The 22725-nt window shown below is 55.5% G+C and overlaps 1 protein-coding gene across 1 annotated transcript in view; it reads right to left on the bottom strand.

Annotated features, from left to right (window-relative positions):
* Nucleotides 1-21424, bottom strand: part of Kcnc1 (potassium voltage-gated channel subfamily C member 1) — a 42602-nt gene extending 21178 nt beyond the window's left edge. The window contains exon 1 of the mRNA XM_075952337.1: nucleotides 20243-21424. Coding sequence (XP_075808452.1) covers nucleotides 20243-20812 — 570 coding nt within the window. The 5' untranslated portion in view covers nucleotides 20813-21424. The remainder of the gene's footprint in view (nucleotides 1-20242) is intronic.
* Nucleotides 21425-22725: the final 1301 nt, after the last annotated feature.

Raw genomic sequence — 22725 nt, 5'->3', positions numbered from 1 at the left:
CATCGCTTTGCCTCCTTACACCGCTGGCTACACCTGGAGGTGCTGGGACCCACCTGAGCAGGCTGCCTTCCCACCAGCCTCCTTCACACTCCAGCTTTGGGCCTCCTCATGCTGTCTCAGGCCTGCTGGTGTTACACACCCACAGCGGGTGCCTAGGAATGGCACACGCCACCCTCTAGATCCACACAGCCACCCGAGTCCCAGCAGCACGCAGCTCCGTTGAATGTCATCGTCCTCACAGCATGCTCGTAGAGGGCGGGGCTATTCACGTCTCTCTAGGAACCTCCCCCCCCCCCCCCCCGTTTTGTAGAAAAAGAAAAGATTCAGTGTGCCTGAGACATGTGCAGCAGAGCCCTGTGCAGTTTGGCTGCGGCAGGCAGGGTTTGAAAACAAACCTGTGCCTCAGCACTCACTCTTTCTCCGCCATTTTCACATCTATCCCAAACGCCCTTGAGGGAAGGCATTCGTCTTTCCACCGTGGCGGCAATGGACACAGCCTTCTGCCATTTATCATGCATCTTCCCAGTCTGATTCTCTAGAGTCACCTTTAATTCCCTTCCCAAACACACACACATGCACACACACACACACACACACACACACACACACACACCCCAAACAAACAAGCAAAACCCCAAAACACTGGGGAAGCCTGTAGTTTCAATAGCACCCACTCAGCAAATCAGAAAACCAAGGCTCTAAGCTCCATGGAAGAGGTAGAAAAGGAGTTTATCAGGAGTCCACTGGAGAAACTCTCTCCAGTATCCACTTCATGTCATATGGGATCCTGACTTTGTGCGTGCATGTGTGCGTGCGTGCGTGCGTGCGTGCGTGCGTGTGTGTTTGGGAAGGGAATTAAAGGTGACTCTAGAGGGCAGGCCTCTGAGGGACACTAGTGAGTGCGCCCAGGCTGTAAATCACTGTTGGATATTTACAGGGTGGAGGGGAAGCAAATGTGTCTCTGGCAGGTGAGCTGACGTTTGTTATGCAGTCATGAAGAGAAAAATGCACCTGCGTGTGGTGACAAGGCCCCAGCGGGGAGTGGACAAGATATCCAAAGGGCTTTAAAAAGCTTCCAATTGGAAGCATCGGTTCGCAACAGAGGCTGCAGGGATGGACAAGACCAACTGAGGCAGAGAATGGGGGGCAGTTGTCCCTGGGGTTCGTGCACTACCAGCTGTTTCTGACCACTCAGTCCCTTCTGTTTAACTCCTGGCACCCCACTTCTCCAACCAGTCCTTCTCCATGCCCTGCTCTCTGCCTCACAGTTGAAGGACACCTCCGAGAGCCATCCTGACTCCTCTTCTCCATCTCCCCTTCACTCCTTGGGTTGTTTCAGGTATGACTTCAAGTCTGGCTCCCACCAGGAAAGCATCGCACACTCCCAAGGCTTCCCCGTGAATACAGGTCTCCTGTGCCCACCTCCCTGGCATCCCCACTCAAGCTTAACCTGGCAGCTAAACTCCTGAGCACCCGCCACCCCCACAGCCTTCTCCATCCTTCCAGGACATTCTTCCCCCAAACCTGCAGCCATCCTCAACATCCCTCTTTCTGTCACAGCTCACATTTAATCTAAGTAATTCTGGTGGGTCTGCTCAGGCCCACCCCTACTCTGAGCCCTTCCCACCCAACTCCTGCAGCCCACCACCCCATTATCTTTCCCGTGGTTTCTGGCCATGGTCTGTGGACTCATTTCCAGTTTCCAACATTTCTGGTGCAACAGCATCCAGATGAACTTTAAAGCATACATTCAATATTCAACTGTGTCATTTCCCTGTTGAGAAGGCAGCAAGAGCTCCCATTTCTCCCGTAGGAGATGCCTGCTCCATCTGAGCCTTCGTCCCCTTCCAGCCTTCCTTCCTTCCTTTCTCCCCTGGCACACCTGCATCTTCAGGTATGTTCCTCAAACGTGTTGGACACATGTCTGCCTTAGGCCCTCCACACCAGCTGTGCCCTCTGCCTAGAATGCCTTTATCTCAGCATCTCCGTGGTCATTCCCTCGCCCACGGATGAGGTTAAAATCTGAACCAGACTCCCCAGTGAGCTAATGGTCCTTCTTCTTCTCTTCCCAGGGTGTGTGTGCCTCATCTTCTAGCACACTAACACAGCGCCACTGAGCTGTGGTTTACATACAATAACATCTGTCCACATTCCGAGTCCAGTTGGAGAGGGGTTCGTGATTTACACGCTCTGGATTGGTCTTCACGAGGATGCACAGAAGGAGGCATGCTCTCGGAGGTAGCTGGCCTCACACATCTTGCCTGGCTCTGCCTCAAGGCTCAACCCAACTCTCCAATTAGTAGGAGAAAGAAGGACCCTTTCCCGAACCAGGGATCCCTGATAATCACAAGCCATTTTCCCATCTGTGCCTCTGCAGGTGTGTGGTCATGGGCACACACGCATGCTGACTTGATTCGTGTGCCTCGGTCCCCTGTCTGCATCTCTCTGCAGGAGCTTCTCCCTGCAACCTTCTGAGGAGGTGAGCCAGTACTCTTGTCAACACACCCGCACACACAGTCACGGGCTCACGGTGATGCCGTCTGTGTCCACACCCGCACACAGTCACGGGCTCACGGTGATGCCGTCTGTGTCCACACCCGCACACAGTCACGGGCTCACGGTGATGCCGTCTGTGTCCACACCCGCAAACACAGTCACACGATGCCGTCTGTGTCCACACCCGCACACACAGTCACACGATGCCGTCTGTGTCCACACCCGCACACACAGTCACGGGCTCACGCTGATGCCGTCTGTGTCCACACCCGCACACAGTCACACGATGCCGTCTGTGTCCACACCCGCACACACAGTCACACGATGCCGTCTGTGTCCACACCCGCACACACAGTCACAGGCTCACAGGCGATGCTGTCTGTGTCCACACCCGCACACAGTCACACGATGCTGTCTGTGTCCACACCCGCACACACAGTCACACGATGCCGTCTGTGTCCACACCCGCACACACAGTCACGGGCTCACGGTGATGCCGTCTGTGTCCACACCCGCACACACAGTCACAGGCTCACAGGCGATGCTGTCTGTGTCCACACCCGCACACAGTCACACGATGCTGTCTGTGTCCACACCCGCACACACAGTCACACGATGCCGTCTGTGTCCACACCCGCACACACAGTCACGGGCTCATGGGCGATGCTGTCTGTGTCCACACCCGCACACACAGTCATGGGCTCACGGGCGATGCTGTCTGTGTCCACACTCGCACACAGTCACACGATGCTGTCTGTGTCCACACCCGCACACACAGTCACAGGCTCACGGTGATGCCCTCTGTGTCCACACCTGCACACAGTCACGGGCTCATGGGCGATGCTGTCTGTGTCCACACTCGCACACACAGTCACACGATGCCCTCTGTGTCCACACCCGCACACAGTCACACGATGCCGTCTGTGTCCACACCCGCACACACAGTCACACGATGCCCTCTGTGTCCACACCCGCACACACAGTCACGGGCTCACGGTGATGCCGTCTGTGTGCACACCCGCACACAGTCACACGATGCCCTCTGTGTCCACACCCGCACACAGTCACGGGCTCACGGCGATGCCCTCTGTGTCCACACTCGCACTTGCCATGATAGCACATTTGTTGGCAAACTGTCAAAAGGGTTGTTGCTCCTCACAAATCTGTGACTGAAGTGGCCACAAACACCATCCCTAACCGTTCTCTATGCCCCCATCATCAGAAATAGGCACACTCAGCCCCCACAGAGTCAGCAGGCTCCGGACTGAGAGCAGACCCAGGTCTGTACTGGCGACTGGGGTGCCAGCTGAGGGTTCGTCCGTGCTCACTGGCAGTGAACACAACCCCTTTCATCTCCTTGACAGTAGGAGCAGTTGCTACACAGAGACCCGATGTCCATCAGACACAAACATGACATGTATCACGCGTGGAGGTAGACACCAGGTCACCGGGGTACCTTTCCAGGGAGAAGGGTGCCCAGTTAAGGTGGCCCATGCATGCGACAGAACAGCAATAGAACAAGGAAGCCAAAGCCTGGATATGGTTGCTAGAGTGGGGACTTCGAAACCTGGGCACCAACACTGGAATCTGGGACGCACGGGGAGTTGATGAGACCATGTCTATTCCCAGCATCCTGAGATCACTCAAGGTGAGGAGAGACATGGGCTGTGTGACTCCCAGTGCCACCTACTCCTTCCACACCCCACACCCAGGCCTGGCCCAGCCAGTCTGGGCTTTAAAAAGCACAAGGAAATGTCACTTTCCTTTTGAGGAGGTGTGATGGGAGGAGATGGCCTGGGCACTTTAACAGTCGGTTTATTCAAAGGTTGGGAACAGTGACAGGGGCTCCAAATCCTGTAGCTTGTTTTGTACCCAGGCTGGACCCGAGTCCCTCCTCAGCAAATGCAAGCCCACCAGGTGCTAAGCCAAGGGCCCCAGCCCACCTGACATCTGTACCAGTTTCTGCCAGAGCCTGTGGAACTCCTGTGTCTGCCCAAGCTAGGTCCAGAGCTGACTCTGGTTTGGGGGTCCAGCGTCCAGCTGCCTGCAGCTCAGGGGCTGCTATTGAACAAGCACCACCCACTCTAGCAGGCTGGCTCGTGGAGGCTGCCTGGGCTCCTGCCACAGACGGCTTACTGGCTTGAGATGGACAAATGTGGGTGGACCCTCCTGGGAGGAGAAAGCTCCAAGGACATCTGGCCACCCTTGGATGTAACATCCAAGCTTTCAATGGTTCAGTCATAAAACAGCATATCGACTGAGCACCCACTGCGCACCGGACATCACCTTTCAGAACCCTCCAGGATAACAGCTCTAGATAATGCTCCCAGCACAAGCCCAGGCACACAGTAGGACTCACTAGTGGAGATGAAAACATCTACTGTCTACTGACGTTCTGAGCCACGCCCACCTCACATACCTTGTGTCTCATCTTTGGCCCTATGCTGACTCTGAAGGTCACGCATAGTTGTGCTTCCCCCAGCCCCAGGCGTGTGCTGTGTGTGAGTGTCCGTGTCCGTAAGTGCCATGGAGGTCACAGAAGGACATCGGGCGTCTTGTTTGCTCTTTTACACTCCCTGCTCCCTTGAGATGGGGTCTCTCACTGAAGCTGGAGCTATGCTGGGTTAAAGCTACTTGTGTGAGCACACCAACTTTCCCGTGGGTGCCCAGGATTCAAAATCAGGTCCTCCTACTTGCACAACAACCGAGGCATCTCGCTGGCCACCATGGTGTCTTCTCAATTTTACAAAGGAAACTGAGGTTCGGAGAATTTGAATAAGTCAGCCAGGTCATAAACTGGGCAGCAACGGTGCAGTCATGCCCGGAAGCTCAGTTTTGTCTGGCTCAAGAACATTTGCTTTTGACCACACTCCTACTCCCTCAAACGACATTTACTGAATGAGCGAGCTGAATAGCAAACGCTGTGTTGGTGCAAGTGTGTGTCCGTGTGTGCATGGCCACCGCTGTGCGTGAGTGTGGGAGCATGCGTGTGCAGCTGTCTGGTTGTCTGCATGTGGGTTTTTTTTTTTTTATGGAAAGGCTTTCCCTGTTGTCTTGGTCTTGTGTGTGCAGGAGCTATACTTAGCCACAGCCGTGACTGTAATGAGCAGTTAGCTGCACACCAGGCACTCACTGGGACCTGGTTTCCCAGGGAGATTGCTGGGCCAATGTGTGTGTGTGTGTGCAGGGGGGTGCAGCTTGGTGCTGGGGAATGCTAGAACAGAGCTGGGGGGTGGCTGGAACTCACATTACTGTGCTTTGTGCAAACTAACAGCCCTAGCTCCAGCTGGAAAAGCATGCTCCATACTGCAGCACCAAAGCGTTATCCAGGTCCTGCCAAGCTCACTGATCGGCCGTTCATGCCCACAGTCCCTTTATTGCCCTTGCTAGGCAGCTGGAATGGAGTCTTGGGTCATTGCTAGAGTCTGGGGAAGGTAGCAAAAATGACAGGAAGATGGCAGAACTAGTCTAAGCAAGGCCTTCCTGGGCCTCAGGAAAACCTCATTGCCAGTGCCATGTCCCCCACCAGCAAAGCGGCCCTGCATAGTGTGCTCGCGCTGCCTACGCTCATCCAGGCTGGCGACCAGGACCCTCGCCCCTAACAGAATGAAATTATAGCATGCTCACGTGTCCTAGGGTCTAAACGCCAGACCCCACTCTCTATCTGCCTTCTAGTGGTTGTGGAGAAGGCAAGGCTGACGAGGTTTGTCCTGTCACACAGCTCTGCAGCTTGGCCATGGCTTTCTGTTCTCCACCAAGCCTCTGACCCTAGCTCTTAACCCTCTCCTTCCGCCTGTGAGCCCCCCTCTGCCTCGGGCAATCTCACTTTCTGCACCTTGTGCTCCACTGCTCTGCCCTCAAGGCCTCAGCTCTCAAACACCATTTTCTAGGATGTTTTCACGCGATGGGAGTCAGCACATTCTCCTTAGCCTTGAAGGTCAGAAACACAAGTCTACCCGTTCAGACAGCAGGAAACCAGATGTCTTCCTCTTGCACACAGACACACACTCACAGGGGAATAGCCGCTCATCCTCCGTCTCCACCATCCATCCATCCGTCCGTCCATCCGTTTCTCCATCCCTTCACATCTCCATATATCTGTTCACGTGTGAGTCCATCCACCTACCCACACGCATACATATATCGTCCCTCCAACCCACCTACAACCCACCCACCTTATTCCCACCCAGCTGTGAGTCTATTTGTATGCCCCTCCTTCTGTCCATTCTTGTGCATACACTCACAATTCATCTTTCCACTCATTATTTCTTCCATCTGTCACTCATCTGTCTGTCCAACATGCCATTCTTGACCATAGGGCCACCCACGCCACAGCAAGAACAGGCACCCACTGGCCCTCCTGCAGATTACCTTAACTTTCAAATAAGATCCCGAGTCTCATTCTACTAATTACCAACTAGGTGACCTCTGAGAAATGAGTTAGTATCTCTGGACCTTATATTATTTTCATTTTTCCTTCATCAGTAAAGTGGGCATAATGTCAAATCCTTCTGCCTCAAAGACTATTTGGAAACACACAGTGTGAACAAAAGATCTACTGATCTCCTGGTCTATCCAGGCACTCCGTGGTCTTACGGGTACTTTGTACCTTTGTGGGTTTCTCCTGAGTACAAGAAACCTATACCCCAGCAGAGCATTTGGAAGACTGGAGCAAGGAAGAGTTCTCTGGAAGCAGTAAGGACAGAGCAGGCTGTTCTGGAAGGGAATCTTGGGAACTTCTCCACAAAGGAGGGGCAATCAAAACTTGCCGGCAAGGAAGCACCCAAATTACAAAGGGAAGGAGGGCACACTTGCCACAGGAAACAGCACTCAAGGGTGGGCTGGCAGGCAGGCGGGCGCTAGAGGAGGCTGAGGAGCCTGCAGGTGGAGGGTGGGTGGGCTGCAAGAGCACAGTGCACAGGATTCCAAGGGTTGTAACCGCCAGGCTCCAGAGAGGGCTGAGGACGCAGGAAGCCACCACGATTCCTAACTGCCACGCTTGCACAAATTCCCAGACTGCTAGAGAGAAAAGAATACATCTGCCTGGTGACAGCCAGGTCTCGAGAGACACAACTCCTGCTGCCCAGAAGGGAAGCCAGTGCCTGGCATTTCTGACCTTCGTGCCACTAAATAGATCATTGGTGACGGTGGTTCGTGCCCTGAGGCTGTGAGGCCCGCAGGCTTCCACATTCTGCATCTCTGCGCCTCAGCCAGGGCCTCGCTGTATACCAGGAAACCTAAGTCCAGGCCCAGCTGGTGCTGCCAGATCCTGCCCTCAGCAAGTGCCATTCCAGCTGCCAGGAACTGGGCCAGGGGCTCTGCTCCTTGGAGGCGCATCCTGCCAGGGATGCAAACTGCTATTCCCATTTTTCACTTGAAGAAATGGATTCTGTTAGATGTCATCTGCCCAGTTCCACACTGAGGCAGCGTAAGTACCACAATGCAGTCCTGGCCGTGACCAAAGGCCCTGACTCTTCCCTGCATTGCTCCCTTACCTCTGGCATGGTGGTCTCTACCCATACATGGCCTAACTAGGAACCATACTCTCTCCCTGAGTTCTTTCTGACGCTGATTGTACTGGATTCTCTAACCCCACTATGTACACCTTCCAGCTAAGGAAATGAAGGCCCGGAAAGGCACCACACATGGAGGCAACTAAGTCAGGAGTAGCTGGCACCATGAGGAAGCACCCTGCAGAGAGCTCACCTTCAGTCCCTCAGGGCTCAGGCTGGCTCCCCATGGCCCAGCGGGCAGCCATGTTCCTCACAGCTGCCCAGTGAGCTCCTGAGGTTGAACATACAAATTCATCTTTAATGAGTGAGACACTGGCCCCCGTGTGCAGCTGAGCTCTGAAGTATGTTTCCAAGCCTGACCTGGCAACAAGGCTCGAGAGCAGGCTCCTCTACCCTCTGAGCGGTCAGAAAAAGGTTTTTAGGAAATCTGCCGGCAGGCCTGCGACTCCACAGACGTGACTTCAGCAATACCAACTTCACTGTAGACGTTAGATTTGTGTTCTAAGAACCACCAAGGCTAGTGACTTCAGAACACCCCCCCAAAAACACCTTCCTGCAGACACGGCGAGAATGATCTAATTTGCACCTGGGCTGGGTGAAAAGCTCTCTGTGTGTTAACTCACTGGAGACCCACAGTGGCTTTCTGTTTCCTCCCACTGGTGAGCCAGGGTGGCTGAGGGCAGCAGAGGTCACACACCTTCTCATCTACGGCTCTAGGATGGACCACAGCCCCTGCCGCAGTCACTTTCACGGCATGCTCTGTAGTGGGAAACTCATGAGCAGCCATGGAGCCGGAAGTGACTCGACGGCAGGCTTTGTGTGGCAGAGCCCCTCACCCACTTTCCGCTTGGCCTCACACCCGGCTCTGGAGCCAGGTCACCATCCCAATCTGGTGGCAGCTGGGCATGGCTGGCTTTCAGAGAGAGCCACCCTGTGCGGGCAGCTGTGGCCATGGAGTGGGGAGGTCAGAGGAGGTCACTGCAAGCACAGAGAGGGCTGAGCTCTCGAGCTGGAAGGCTTGAGGGGGGGGCGGGACACCAAGCAGAACCCCAGTCTGTGAGAAGCACAGTCCTTTCTGGCCTACCATTGCCCCTGGCTCTGGCTACATCTTCGCTGTACGTAGAGCGCTGTACATGCCTGCCCGCTGACAGACTTTGTACGTCTAACGTGCTCTGCTGCCCAGATGTCACGTGGCTCTCTCCGGCATTTCCTCCACCTCCACCTCCGCTGAAATGAGCAGCCCCGTGACACTGCTTCCCCTTGGACACACTGCACCTCCGCTGTTCAGTTTCTCACACTGGCGTGGAAGGTCCCAAGGGCACCTGGAGGTTTCTGGCCGTTCCTAGCATGGCCAGCAGTGCCTACCACTGCTGTTCCCACTGCCCCTCCATATCTGCTGGGTAACTAAACAACCAAATGAATACAGGGCACTAACAGTAGAGTCGAAAGGTTCTCTCTGTGCAGGTGAGGGAAGAAGGGAAGGTGTGGGATGCCATGGGCTGTGGAGAAGGCAGGAATGGAGCTGCCAGCCACTGGGTGAGAGGTGGAAAGGGCATTTGAGGCCCTGCAGAGGCTAGGAAAGTTTCCCTCGTCTGCCATGATGCTGGCTGCAGTGGCCTCCGTCTGGGCACAGTGAAGCTGGCTCCCGAGGCCCCCTGAGTTCAGCTGTCCAGGGCTGCCCCTGCTAATATTAGCTTGTCCCCAGCCAGCCTGGCGTCAACTTGGCGGGGTAACCCAGTCTGAGAATGGGCACTGTCCCTGTCCACTGGCACAAACAGGGATGAGCAGCCCTCATCCCTGGTCCCAAGATCCGGCAGCTCTTAGGTCCAAGGGACCCCTGCCACTGCCCCTCCCTGGGGCCTGAGTATTTCCTGATGCTTGGAGCTATGGGGTGTGGCCTCCTCCGCTGCCAGGCCCACCACACTGGCACCCTTGGCCGCATCTCAGGACACTGAATCTGGCTCTCAGCCAGAGTCCAATGTCAGCTGCCTGCCCTCCCTCCCTGTCACCCAGCAGGTGGAAGTGCTCTCACCTCCCTCCAGAGAAGGAGGAAAAGCAAGCAGGAGCGGTCCATTGCAATAGACAGGGAGACTGAGGTTCAAGGCGAACGTGACCTGTCTGTAATAATGGGGGTCTCAGGAAAATCCAGATCTGTCTCCCTACGTCACATCATGAAAGCCAGATCCTGGGAGACGGAGTCCGGAAACTGGGGTCCTATGGGCGATCCCTCGGAGAGGGGATTTTTAGGGATTTGGAAATTCAAAGAAAAAAGCAGGTGGAACACATACAGGTGAAGGTTCGAGTCTTCTAGGGCACTAGTTGGTGAGAAGATAATGAAACCCACAATAATTAAACACTGATTACATTCTGGGTTCTGGGCCGAGCGCTTAACACATTTAATCCTCCCAACTTCCCTATGAGTCAGGAGCTATTAATAGCCTTCTCTTGAGGCACAGACAGGTTAGGGAACTTGTCCAAGGTCACACAGCTGGTGAGCGGTGGGGCTGAGATTTGAACTCAGGTCTCCTCACTCAAGAGGCCTGCCCTAAGGAGAGAACTGAACTTTGAGTCCCATTGCCAGGGTCAAATAGGCAGGAAGTGATGAAAGAGACTTGTTCCACATGTATTCTCCTGAATATATGACTGGGGCTCCAAGGAGAGGAATTCGAGCTTTAAAAGCACCCTTTCTAGGCTTTCAAGAGAAGGGAGTCTGTTTTTGAAATCCAGGACTTCCCACAAATGACAGAATAAAGAGGACAGAGGGGGCAGGGGACGTGCGGAGAAAGAGTTGGGGCTGGAGAGATGGCCCAGTAGCTGAGAGCACTGGCTGCTCTTCCAAAGGACCCAGGTTTAATTTCCAGCCCCCACATGGCAGCTCACATCTACCTGTAACCCCAGCTCCAGGACCCTACATCCTCACACAGGCACGCATGCAGGCAAAACAGCGATACACATAAAAAAAAACAATAAAAATCAAGAGAGCATTGCAGAGGTCGGCTTAGGAGCTTTTCTGTGTCGGCCTTGAATCTCTGGTTGGGAATGCCCGGGCTGATGCAGTGGGAGACGGGAGTTTGGAGAGAGGGCCTGGATGCGAACACCTTCATCTGTGGCCTGGAGTGTCTGCAGTGGCACAGGCAACCACGCCATCCTGGACATTATAGCAGTTCATCACCACACCTTGGCCTGTTCATCATGGCTCCATGGGAGAGGGAGGGATTCCCAGGAAAGGCAAGGAAGAAAGCGGTCCAGTGAAGGGTGGACTCAAAGGCATGGCCCCTGTCCGATCTTGAAGTCAGACCTTACCATTGCTTTCTTCATTCAATAATTTTGCTTTCAGATAAAGCTTTGCAATGTAGCCTAGGCTAGCCCCACCATACCCCCTCTTGCCTCTGCTTCCTGTGTGCGGGGTTACAGGCATACACTGCTGCCCCTCCAGACCCAGATTCCTTGGCCTTCAACAAATATATATTTAGCACTCATCCTGTTCTGGATACTGCTCTGGATTTAAGGGATGTGACAATTGGCAAAAGAGGCATCATGGAGCCTATGTGCTAGGAGAACAAACAAACAAGGCAAGTAAGGGGAACACAGGAAGTCAGATGCCCAAGAGAAGACCGTGGTACCAAAGAGGAGAGAACCTGGAGGGAAGCGAGAGGACACGAGTGAGGGGGACCTGGGCAGGAGGACATACGAAAGAAGGTTGGAGGGGTCACTCTTACAGATACTTACAGTCCCTGGGAGCTCAGAATCCCGAGTGAGACAGAGCAAAGGACTGATGGTCTCCGGTAGCCTTGGTTAGGGCTCGGGGCAGGAGAGGGTGCCCAGGGCTGAGGTGAGGACAGCAGCTGCGGCAATAGCCTACAAAGGTAGCTTCAGCTGGAGAAGTCAGGGGTGATGGGATGTGGGTGGACTCTGGATGCATCTGAAGCTGGCATGTGAGAAAGAAAACCAGAGGACACTCCCCAGAACTTTGTGCCTAAGTAGGAGTCTCACCCCCAGACTTCTTCATCTTGCCACCAACTGGGCTGCAAAGAGGCTCAGAGTCACAGAACAGCTCTGACAATCTACACATACTAACTATCCAGCGGTCCATGAATCCTGACGCTGCCTTCTAGGCTCTGCCCCTCGGCCCCTCAGCGGCCCTCAGCCTTAGCACACACAAGTCATTAGGGATCCTGTCGGAAGACAGCTTCTAACTAGGCTGTTGGGGCTGGGCTTCAGACTTCATTTCTAACAAGCCAACTGCCATCAGCTCATGTTGCCTTTGGTCAAAGGGCCATGCGTAGAACAGCAGCCGCCCATGTAGTCCCCACGACAGGGACTCTCCCCTGCTACCGCTTAGTGCCACCCAAGAATGGACAGTTCTAGGAGTGGAAGCTTTGTAGGACACAGCCCAGGAACCTGAACTTCTTGAAGCCCCCCAGGTGGTTCTCAAGGGTCAGCCTGGGCAGGAAGGTCCTCCAGCACCTATCCCTGAACCTCCATGACAGCCAGCGGCAAGACCTTGTCCCACACAGCATTCCTCTACTGTGGCCCTTTCCCCAATATAGTGTGATACCAGAGGTCCCCTCTGAATGACTTCTTGCCACTCCCTGAGGTCTGAGAGCCAAGAAATAAGCCCACGGAAGAGAGCTGGTGCCCACGGAGCTGGAGAAGCACGCCACGAAGCAGTGATCTGAGCCTGCCACGGAGCTGGTGACCTACCCTGCAGAGAAGCGACGAATGTGCTTTGAATGAATGAATGAGCAGAGGGTGAATTGCCAAGGGAAGACCCTGAAGACCCTTCCCCTGGGCTCCTTCCCACTTGGAGCCAGGACCTGTGTCCAGGGACCTCACCTTTGTCCTGGGGTGTGGAAGGAGAGGAAGGACTCACTTGACTCTCATCTCCTTTGGGAAGAGGAAGTCTAAGATTCTTAACCTTCCAGGATGCCATGGCTAGGAGATTCTTAGTGCTCACTGAGATCAGCCTTCCTGAGTGACAGATGGAGAAACAGCCCCAGAGCATTGATCTTGCCCAGAGCAGTTCAGTAGCTTTAGTATCAGACTATAAATCTTGTTCTGGCCTAGTTGTCCAATGCCTGCAACCCGGAGTTTGTGATCTCATCAGTCCATATCTGATGGTCTGCACATCCCTAGCTCCAGGCCTTCAGAGGATCCCCACCCACTAGTTTAAACTGTGTGAGCTCAGGGCCTCGGTACCCAGGGCCCTCAGTCCAAAGGAGGAGGTTGGTACAGTCAGACATGCAGGCGAGAGCTGGGAACTGAGGAGGGTAGATGAGGCTCAGGAAAAAGCAGAAAGCACAGCAAGTCGGGTGGGGTGGGCGGAGTAGATGAGCAGAAGCCCATAGGTGAAAACGAAAGACCAGGAGGCTGGAGGGAATCTGACCAAAGTGGAGTAGGAGACACAGTCCAGACCAGAACAGGCCTCAAACTCAGATCCGAGGAGCAGCCAGCATTCTCTCCACACAAGCTAAGTTTCCATCTTCCCTGGTTCCTCTGCCATTTCCTGAGGGACCTAGCTTCTACCAGTGGGGGTGGGAGATGGCTGGGCACTGTGGGAACACTTTCTTCTTTGAGAATACCAGAGAATTCCTTTAGCCCGCCGGGACATGCCCCCCTGCTACGATCCGGGACAGGGCTTGTCTAACAGGATCCATGGACAGGCCTGGGAATCAGATGGAAGCACAGGTCTGGAGCAGGCAGCAGACCCCAGCATCTCTGCAGCAGGGACAGGAGGCAGACCCGGAATGCTCACTGCTCTGCTCACGAGCTAAGGAACCTTGAATGTGTGACCTCACCTTGCTGTGGCAAGGGCGAACGTTGTGAGAACTGGATGAGAGTCTGCGAACCCGGCCCTTTAGACGGTGTGGCGTGCGTAAGCACGTTGATAAATGGTAACGCCAAGAAAGGGAGATGATCTGCAAAACTTGACTCGGGAGACGTCAGAATTGGGTCTGGGAGGGCAAATAACTGTCTACTCTACCTCCATCTGGAGAGGAGATGGGGGGTTAGGAAGACAGACAGTACACCTGGATGGGTCTGCTGTTCTTTAAAACGGGGAGCCGAGAGCAGCAGTGAGCTTCTGTGACACGCGTCACCGAGGCTGCGCCATCTATCCCGGATGAGAAAGGCGGCAGCGATTATTCCCTAGGCCCCTCCTGCGAGGCCCACCTGTGCGCTCCTTGTAAGATGCCACATCAGGGAAAGAACTTCATTGAACTGACGTGGTCTGACGCCCTCCACGGTACCTGATCACTCCCATCCCTTTCTCTCATCAGGTTCTTCACCTTCCATCACTCCTAGTGATGTCTGCAACACTGGCCTGGCTTCAGTGAGAATCCTGTTACAGCTGATCGAGCCTCGTTTCCTGATGGTGATTTTCCATTCACTGACTGCCCTACCCCACCCCCACCCTGCCCCTCAGCTACAAACTCCCACTTGCCCTAGTGCTTTCTTCCAAGATGAGCCCAATGTCTAGCCCCCTACTGCAAGGTCCCATTGCAGGGGTCCCTGTACTTATTGTCCTGGTCCTATAGACCTGTGCTTTAATCCGTGACCTTGAAGAACTTTTTCTTTAACAGCGGTGGCTGGAGGTGTCCAGAGAGCAGCTATCCAGGTGCCCCACATCCTCTGCGCATGGAAAGTCCCTTCCAACCAACTAGTTTTCCTAAACAAAAACTGGCAGCCAGCTGCGCTGGAGTCTCTTGGGCTCTCCTTCGCCTCGGAGCCACCTTCACAGACAGGAGCTGAGACTGGGGTGGTGGCCAGGCTGACCCAGGAGTGACAGCAGGGTGCGGCTTAAGGCCCTGACCTTTTGGTCCGGAGTGGAATACACTGGTCATGAGACTTCTCAGAATAGCCAGAGGCACTAAATTCGGCTGTCGTGGGAGGCTTGAGGTCCCTGGCTTAGACAGGGGCCCTGGAATGAGCCCCTACCAAAGCCCTCCCCCACATCTGAGACAAGTCTTGTCTTCCCTGGGAGACTTAGGCCAACAGTCCCCAAACTTTCTAGAGGTGAATGTCGAACCTCCAGAACCCTGAAGCTGTCCCAAGGGTGGTAGACTCCAAACCCTCTCCCGGGTGGGACTCCAAGCGCCTGCTGACCTTGAGTTAGAGGATGGGGTTCCCAGACAACCTGCTCACCTGTGACCTTGAGATATCACACCCCTCTGGGCCTCAACCTCCTCTGTTGCAGTTGCTACAATATTAAGTGTAGAAGAAGCTTAGAACCTGGAGGATATAACCCTGGACTGAGTAAGGCTTCTCACGAACACCCAACTACCGATAAGATTGTTGCTCTGAAGGGAGGGACCCTGGGACTGAATCCTGATCCAGTCTATCAGGGCCAGGAAGGATACCGCGAAGTAGCTTCTTTTTAGGTGGGCGTGAAGAGCAAAGATAGGGGAGTGAACTAGGAAGAAAGAGTCCTCCAGGGGGAATGGGCCACGATCTAGCAACTGTAAGCAACAAAGCCAGGTCAGACAATCATTCCGTGATCGGTGACTAAAGTCAGGCAAAAGCATATTGGAGAGTCGGGCTGGATCCAAGAGGCCCCAGAATGAACCTGGGACGCCTTGCAGGCTTTGGTAACCCGACCAGTTTTTTTTTTAGTTGAAAAGGCCTTTGCGTGTGCCAAACGGAAAAAATGGACTAGAAGGACCTGGGACTAGAATGGGAAAAATTGTTCGAGCCTGCTGAAGAGGGAGGCCTGAGGGAGCCATGGTGGTTGGAAGCACAGTGGTTAGCCGTGATGATAGAGGAGACGATGAAGTTCAGAGACGGTTGTGAGGTAAGACGCAACAGAAACACCAGCAGTATGTAAGCCTCAATAGCAGCCCAAATTTCCTGTTCCCTCCGGCCTGTGGTCACCCATGGTTACCTCAGAGACGCTCTATGCCAGCCTCTATGGTCAGTCGTCCCAGTAAGTCGGCTCATCAGTGATGGGGCTGAAGGACTCCAACTTACCAGATACCTAGTCTGTGGTTGTCTTTACCGAAAGGGCCTTGGGGGCTTGGAGGCACAATAAAAAAAAATACAAGGACTCCTGGCAAAGCACAGTGACCGGCTGGGCCATGCTGCCATGGGCTTCTATTACATGCCACCATATCTCCTGGTATGCCCTGTCCTGGGCAGGAACGAGCTTCCTAAGAAGTCCCTGTTAATAGCTCCGTCTGCCTCATGTCACAGCCTGGGCTCACAGAGTTGTCTCGGAAGTGGGACCCAGGGAAGGAAGAGAATTCTTTGTCTGGGCTCTTCACTGTAAGCGCTGGGTGACCTTCTCCCCAGAGAGCTAAGAAGAGTTAGGGCTACATGCCCCAAAGACTAAGGGCAGGGCTGAGAGGCCAAGAAAGATGGAGTCAGAGGAGAGATGAACAGCAGAGCACACTGAGGTGAGGCTTCCCCAGCGGTGCGATCGTTGGCATCATCAGGCCAAGTGGAGGGGACTGAAGCCACCACACCGACACACATACACATATCAGGAACATTCCCTGGCCCGAAGCCTGGAGACCATCTAGGCCTTGGTATGACATTGAACAATGCTCCTGCGGACATGTAAATCACAGACAAAGACCTGGGGACCCTGACCTCAGCTGACACTCAGGAGGTGAAGAGTCCTAGACACCTGCTCCCACACCTCTGCAACTTTCCATAAAAGAACTGCACACGCTTACTCTGCCTGCCAACATCGGCTCGCCCCTCAGGGCCCGTCCAGTGTGACCTCAGGAGGCAGCTTATCCCAGGACGCTTCATCCCCGCATCCGCAAAGTTACATCACCACTCATACCTCTGTGTGTCGGAGGCTGCAACACCCCCGCATCCAGATTACAAGTGGGGCTCAACTTGCCCAGCTCTCCTCACTCCCAGCCCCCACTCTGAAAGGACAAGGGGACTAGCTGTCCTGGCCGGCACTGCTTACTGCCCCTTACAGCTCCGATAGGATGTCATATTCCAACCAAGGAGCTCCTGTCTTCCACAGCCAACATCCTGATAGCTCCTTGGGGGAAAGTGACCTCGCTGCTGGTCCACACATCCACACCAGGCCTGACTGGGGCACACATCTTCTGAGGTATGGAATGCAAGGATATTCCTTAGCCAGACAGCCCAGGAGTCCCAGGAACCTACGAATATCACCTTCTTCCAGGCACAGCCAGGCCACACAATCTCTCTCATACAAGCTCTAACAGCAACAATGACACGCATCAAAAATCCCTCTCGTACAAAACACACATTGTCACACATGGGGCCTCGCGGTCTCTTTACACATAGCCGCACACACTCTGTCACACAGAATATACACACATAGGCTCACACGTAGATACAGCTTCACATGTACACTTGCACACCTGCCCACACATCCCTCAGAGATCCACGGGCCTGGACTCTCTCTTGCAGCATCTCTTGCACACGCATCTTCTTTTTGTCTTATTACACAGTTCTCTCTCACAGGTCTCTACACACACACCACACACACACACACACACACACACACACACACCCTCTACCAACATGCATACAATCTCACATCCAGTTATCCAGTTTCTTTGACACAAGGATCTCTCTTCCACCCATAGTGTCAACACACACACACTTGAACACACAGCAACACACGTGTGTGTCCTCAGAGTCACACTCACCCAACATTTTTATTCTTGCACACGAGGAGTCTCTCACACACAAGCTTTTCTGGTTTTTATTTCACACACACAGACTATATCATACATGAGATTTCAGGTCTAGAATCTAGAGAAAAAAAAATGAATGCTAAACCCAGACCCACCAATCTGAGAAGCCTTTTCCAGGCTAAGGGGGAGGAGTAAACCGAGGTAACAGCGGGGCAGCATCAGAGCGAAGATGGAAGGGGGAGGAGGCAGGCAGCAGGCTGGTCGCTGAGCGGGGCTGCAGAGAGGCAGCGCAATGCAGTGAGGCTGGCCAGGCGGGCAGGCGGGCAGCAGGAGCCTGGTTCTAATCCCTTTAGGTCTCCTTCCCTCTGTGGGTCTCAGTGTCCTCATGTGGTACCCATACAGGTGAAAAAGGGCTACAGCCTCTTCGTGAGGCCACCAGAGAAAGTCTCACTGCTATTCAGGGGGGCACCTATAACACTCACCTGTACCCCAATACCCCACCTACCCCTGCTAACTCTCCAGATTGTCCCTGCATCTGCTCTTCAGTGGACACTCATGTGAGAGTTTCTCGGCTTAGCCTTGTGGTCTTAAACTGACCTCAAGCTGTCCTTAGGTGTTCTGTTTGTCCCCAGTGGGCGAAGGCCACCCCTACAGCCTAGGAATGACCAGTGGGTGGGAAGAGCAAGTGTGGCGGGTGGAATACACCCTACCAACCCTCGCCTGCCCTGAAACATGGGTACACTGACCAGCAGAGTCCAAGGTGACAGGCTGGAGGGGCCCAGCCCTCTGCCAGTACCCTAGAGAAGTTGGGCCTGCTTGGCCTTACCTTCCAGGGGTCAAGGTCAAATGTAGTTGCTCTAACTCAGGCCTTGACCTAGCCTGGCAGGCAGGGCATTTCTCTCCCAGCCTATACTGGTTCATTCTCTCAGTCCCACGTTCCAGCCCTTCCTCACAGCTCAGCATGGCCTCTAGTTACATAATCCTCTAGCCGGAGTGGTCTCTGTCATCAAGGAGAGGAGGAAAGAAGACAGGCCTCCTCTATAGGGTCCCAGGCCACCCTGGAAGAAAACGGAGCCAGTGGCCAGCTCAGGGGAGAATAGAGTCCAGGAGACTTTGATTCAAGTTTTACTTGGCCCCTTACTTTCAGGTTGACCTTGGCCAAACTCCTCAGTGTTGACGTGGGAGACCAAGTGCTCTCTCTCCATCCCTACCCCAGCACCTGGTCTAGGATTCAGGCAGAGTTTTTGAAGAGCTCTCCCCACCCCACATGTCTTTCTGTTTTCTCTCAGCATCAGATCTGTCAGGTGTCTGCCTAGACAGCCCTTCTCGCTCTTGGGCACCTGAGACCCCTCCCCCAACTCTTACTTGTCTACTGACCGACCCTCTGTGGATTCCAACCCCTCCTCATGTCCCTACCCCAACTCTGGCTCAGCCTCCAGGCCAGCAAAAGAGAAGGGACCTGTAGCAGGAAAAGGCAGCTGGGCAGAAGCAGAGTTTTGCCTGGGAGGGGCGGAGGTGCCTTACAGATGGGGGAGGGACTGCTTCAAATTCCCACCTCTACACATCCTTCTCATTGCTACTCATCAGCCGGGAGAACAGAGTTCTGAAAGACCCAGAGTTTATCTTCCAGGGTAGGTGTCTCTGTGGAGTCTCTTTTGGGGAGATGGTCCATCAAATGGTCCCTACAGTTCACCATTCTCCCCATTTTACACAGGAAACTAATCCGTGGAGGCCAAATCTGAAGGGCCAAGGTCAGCAACAGGGTGTCTTTTCTCTCTAGTAACAATTTGCTGTTTCTAAAGGGGTGTGGCTGAGGAAGACACGCCCACTTCACACACTTCCTCTGCGTACAATTCCCCTTCAGGTTTTCCTCTCTGCTAGCCTCTTCCCAGGGGCCAGAGGAAGCAGGAGGTTATGGCCTTCTTAAGCTCTTCCCCCAGGCTCTTCCCAGACCCAGGACTGCAGGTGTCAGCACGATCGCCATTCTGTGTTCCCCACCCCCAGCCCAGACCCACACCAATCATCAAGCTATTAATTACCTGCATTCCCAAGACCACCTCCTCAGATGGCTTAAGGAAGGTCCCTGGGGAGGGAGGGGCTGCCTGCCTCTATTTTCCCAGCTGGCAAAGATGCCTTTCTACTCCAGAGGCTCCCTGACCTGGGAAGAAGGAAGGAGTTCCCCACTTCCCCCAAACCAAAGGGCAATTCACACGTTCACAGTGTGCATCTGCTAAAGGCACGGAAGGGCAGTAACGGGAGTGTGATGTGTCATGTACGTTCAAACACACACATATGCTCTCTTGTTCCCACATACTTTACCCATCCAAATACACACCAGGATACTTACATAAATATGCATGCACAGTCTACTCAAGCAGACACACAAACATCCATTCATATGCTCTCATACAACCAGCAATACAGACTTATGTATACAAACCCAGTCACCATGGCAAAATCACCCCTTCTCTCTAACACACGTACACGTACACACACCAGCTTCAGTTCAGAACTCTCTGGGCACTCACTGTCCATTGCACACTGCCCACGGGAAGCGGCAAAGGCTGCCTTTCCGGGTCAGGTCCTTCTGATGGATAAGCTGTCACTTACCCGCGCATAGCGGGATGAGTAGGGGTCCTCGAACAGCGCCCAGATGCGCGGCTGCCAGCGGCGCCAGAAGCCACCAGGCCGGCCATCTGGGGAGTCACTGAGCGCCAGTCTCTTGGTCATCTCCAGCTCGTCCTCGCCGTCGCCCGAGTCGCCGGGGCCGTCGGCATCCGCGTCGTCGGCACTGTTGTCCAGGGGCGCGCCGCCAAAACTGTCCAGTGCCTCCTCGGCGTCGCGGTGCTGGCGGTACGTCATCCAGCAGCAGGGCTCCACGTCCGTCTCGTCGATGCCCCAGAAGGCCAGTTCCTCCTCGTAGAGCGGCCCGCACACGTCGGCCGGGCAGTGTAGCTTGCCGGTGCGGTAATAGTTCAGGATGTGAGCGAAGACGCCCGGGTGGCGGTCGAAAAAGAATTCGTCGGCGCGCGGGTCATAGTCGAAGTGGCTGTGGGCGTCCGGCTCCGCCAGCCAGGCAAGCCGCGTGCCGGGCAGCGTGCGCAGCGTCGAGCGGTACGTCTGGTGGCGCGTGCCGCCCACGTTGATCACGATGCGCTCGCTCTCGTCCCCTTGGCCCATCGCGGCGCCCCCTTAGGCATGGCGCGGCCCAGCGACACCCATGGGAGCTGCCGCCAGGGGGAGTTGGCGACGGGGAGGGGGGCGCAGGGCCTCTTCCCCCCTCCCCCCAGCCGTCGGGGGGCACAGAGGACCGCGACTCTGGCCTCCTACCCCAACGAGCGACTCAAGCTCTCTCGAGGGGAGCTGGCAGTCAGGTAACGGTCCAGGGGTGTGTGCGTGGGTTCCCAAGGGTCTCTAAGGCACCTAATGTGAGAGGGAGCTGGCCTGGCTGCGGAGGAGGCAGAGGAGGAGAGGAAAGAGGGAAAGAAGGGGGGGGGAGGATGTGGGGCGGCGCTCAGCGGCGAGCCCCGGGAGGAGGCGAGAAAGGGTGGGGGGGCCGGGCTCCCGGTACCATCTCAGCGGGAAAATGGTGAAACCGACACAAAGCTTTTTAGGGGAAGGTCAGCTGCTCCGTTCCGGGGGCTGGACCAACAGACCAGCCCCAGCACGGGAAATAAGAGGAGGGGGGGCGGGAAATCCGCTCTCGGCTCTGCGGTGGTCGCCGCAGCGCGCTCTCGGTGCGGTGGGGACGGATGCAGGCTGCTCTCCTCCCTGTGTGGCCGGTCCCCTTCGGCTCTTCTTGCCTGGCTGCTTGCTTATTCCCCTCGGTGGCGGGTGAAGCTGCCCGCCCGCCCTCCTCGATCCTTCTCCCCGCCTCCCGGAGGAGATGGCGGGTCCCTAGGGCTGGGGCACCTGGGTGCTGCCCCGCGGGGCGGCCGCTGAGCGCTGCGCCTGGCGCGCTCGGGCTGGGTCAGGGGTTCCGCTGGACTGCGCTGGGACTCGGGTTTCCGCGGCGGTGCTGAAGGGACAGCTCCCGGACGGCTGCGGAGCCGCGCAGGGCCGAGCGAAGGTTCTCTCGGCCGGGTTTGCTTGGTGGGGCCGGCGGACACTGGCTCCGGTGTCTCTGCGCCCCGCGCTCCGCTCCCTGATTCGGGAGGGCGGGTGGCGCTGGCAGCCGAGGCGAGGGGCGCTGCCGAGGTCGGGCCCGGGAGGCGGGGGTGGTAGGTCCGGGCGCGGCGCAGCGAAGCTGGCGAGGCCAGGGAGGCGAGGCGCAGAGCGGCCGCTGCCGCTGCCGCTGCCGCCGCGCCGCTGCTGCCTCCGGGCTGCTGTTCCGCTGCCTGCTCGCTCGCTCGTTCGCGCGGTCCGCGTCCAGCCCGCGGCTCTCCGGACACGGGCACACGGCGCGCGCAGCCGCACTCGCCCCCGGAGGGAGGCGCCGCGCTGGGTCCTAAAAAGCCCTGGTTCTGCGCCCCCCTCCTAGGCCCGCACCGAACCCGGCCTCCCTCAACCCCGGCACTGGGGGCGCCCGCCCTTCCTTGCCTCTTGCTCAGTGGGGACCCGCCGACGCTCCGCCCTCGGGGAGCTCCACTAGTTGGGCGGAGGCTCACAGCGACGTCTGGGCCCCGCGCCCCCGGGTCATACCGAGGTGAGAAGGGCGTCGGCCAGCTCCTCTACTTCTAACCCAGGAGCCATCTGATCCTCTGAGCAGGCAAGCCATTCCTTGACCAGGACTAGTACTGACCTCTCAAGGAATCTCTTAATACCGATCCTTCCCAGGGAACCTGAAGGCCCCATGATCCTTCCAGAGATAGCCTCTTCCACGGACTGCAAGAAAGTATCTTTCTCATCATCCCCCTATCCCAACTCTCTATCAGTGATTAATCCTGAGCGCCTCTTAATACCTTTGAACCTTTTCAGACCCTGGACACTTTCAAACTCCATAGATCTCAGTTTATCCAGTAACCTGAATTACCTTATGAAAAGAGGTGCAAAGACCACTTGGCTCCATAAATGCTAACAGCCCCATCCTCCCCCCCCCCCCCCAGCTTTAGCTGCCCTGGGCGATGAGCCAGTTTGGCTAGGGGCTGTGGGTA

This window comes from Microtus pennsylvanicus, chromosome 18, assembly GCF_037038515.1.
Source record: "Microtus pennsylvanicus isolate mMicPen1 chromosome 18, mMicPen1.hap1, whole genome shotgun sequence".
Classification (NCBI taxonomy): Eukaryota; Metazoa; Chordata; class Mammalia; order Rodentia; family Cricetidae; genus Microtus; species Microtus pennsylvanicus.
Note: the sequence above shows the minus strand (reverse complement) of the source record. Positions and strands in the feature narration are given on the sequence as shown.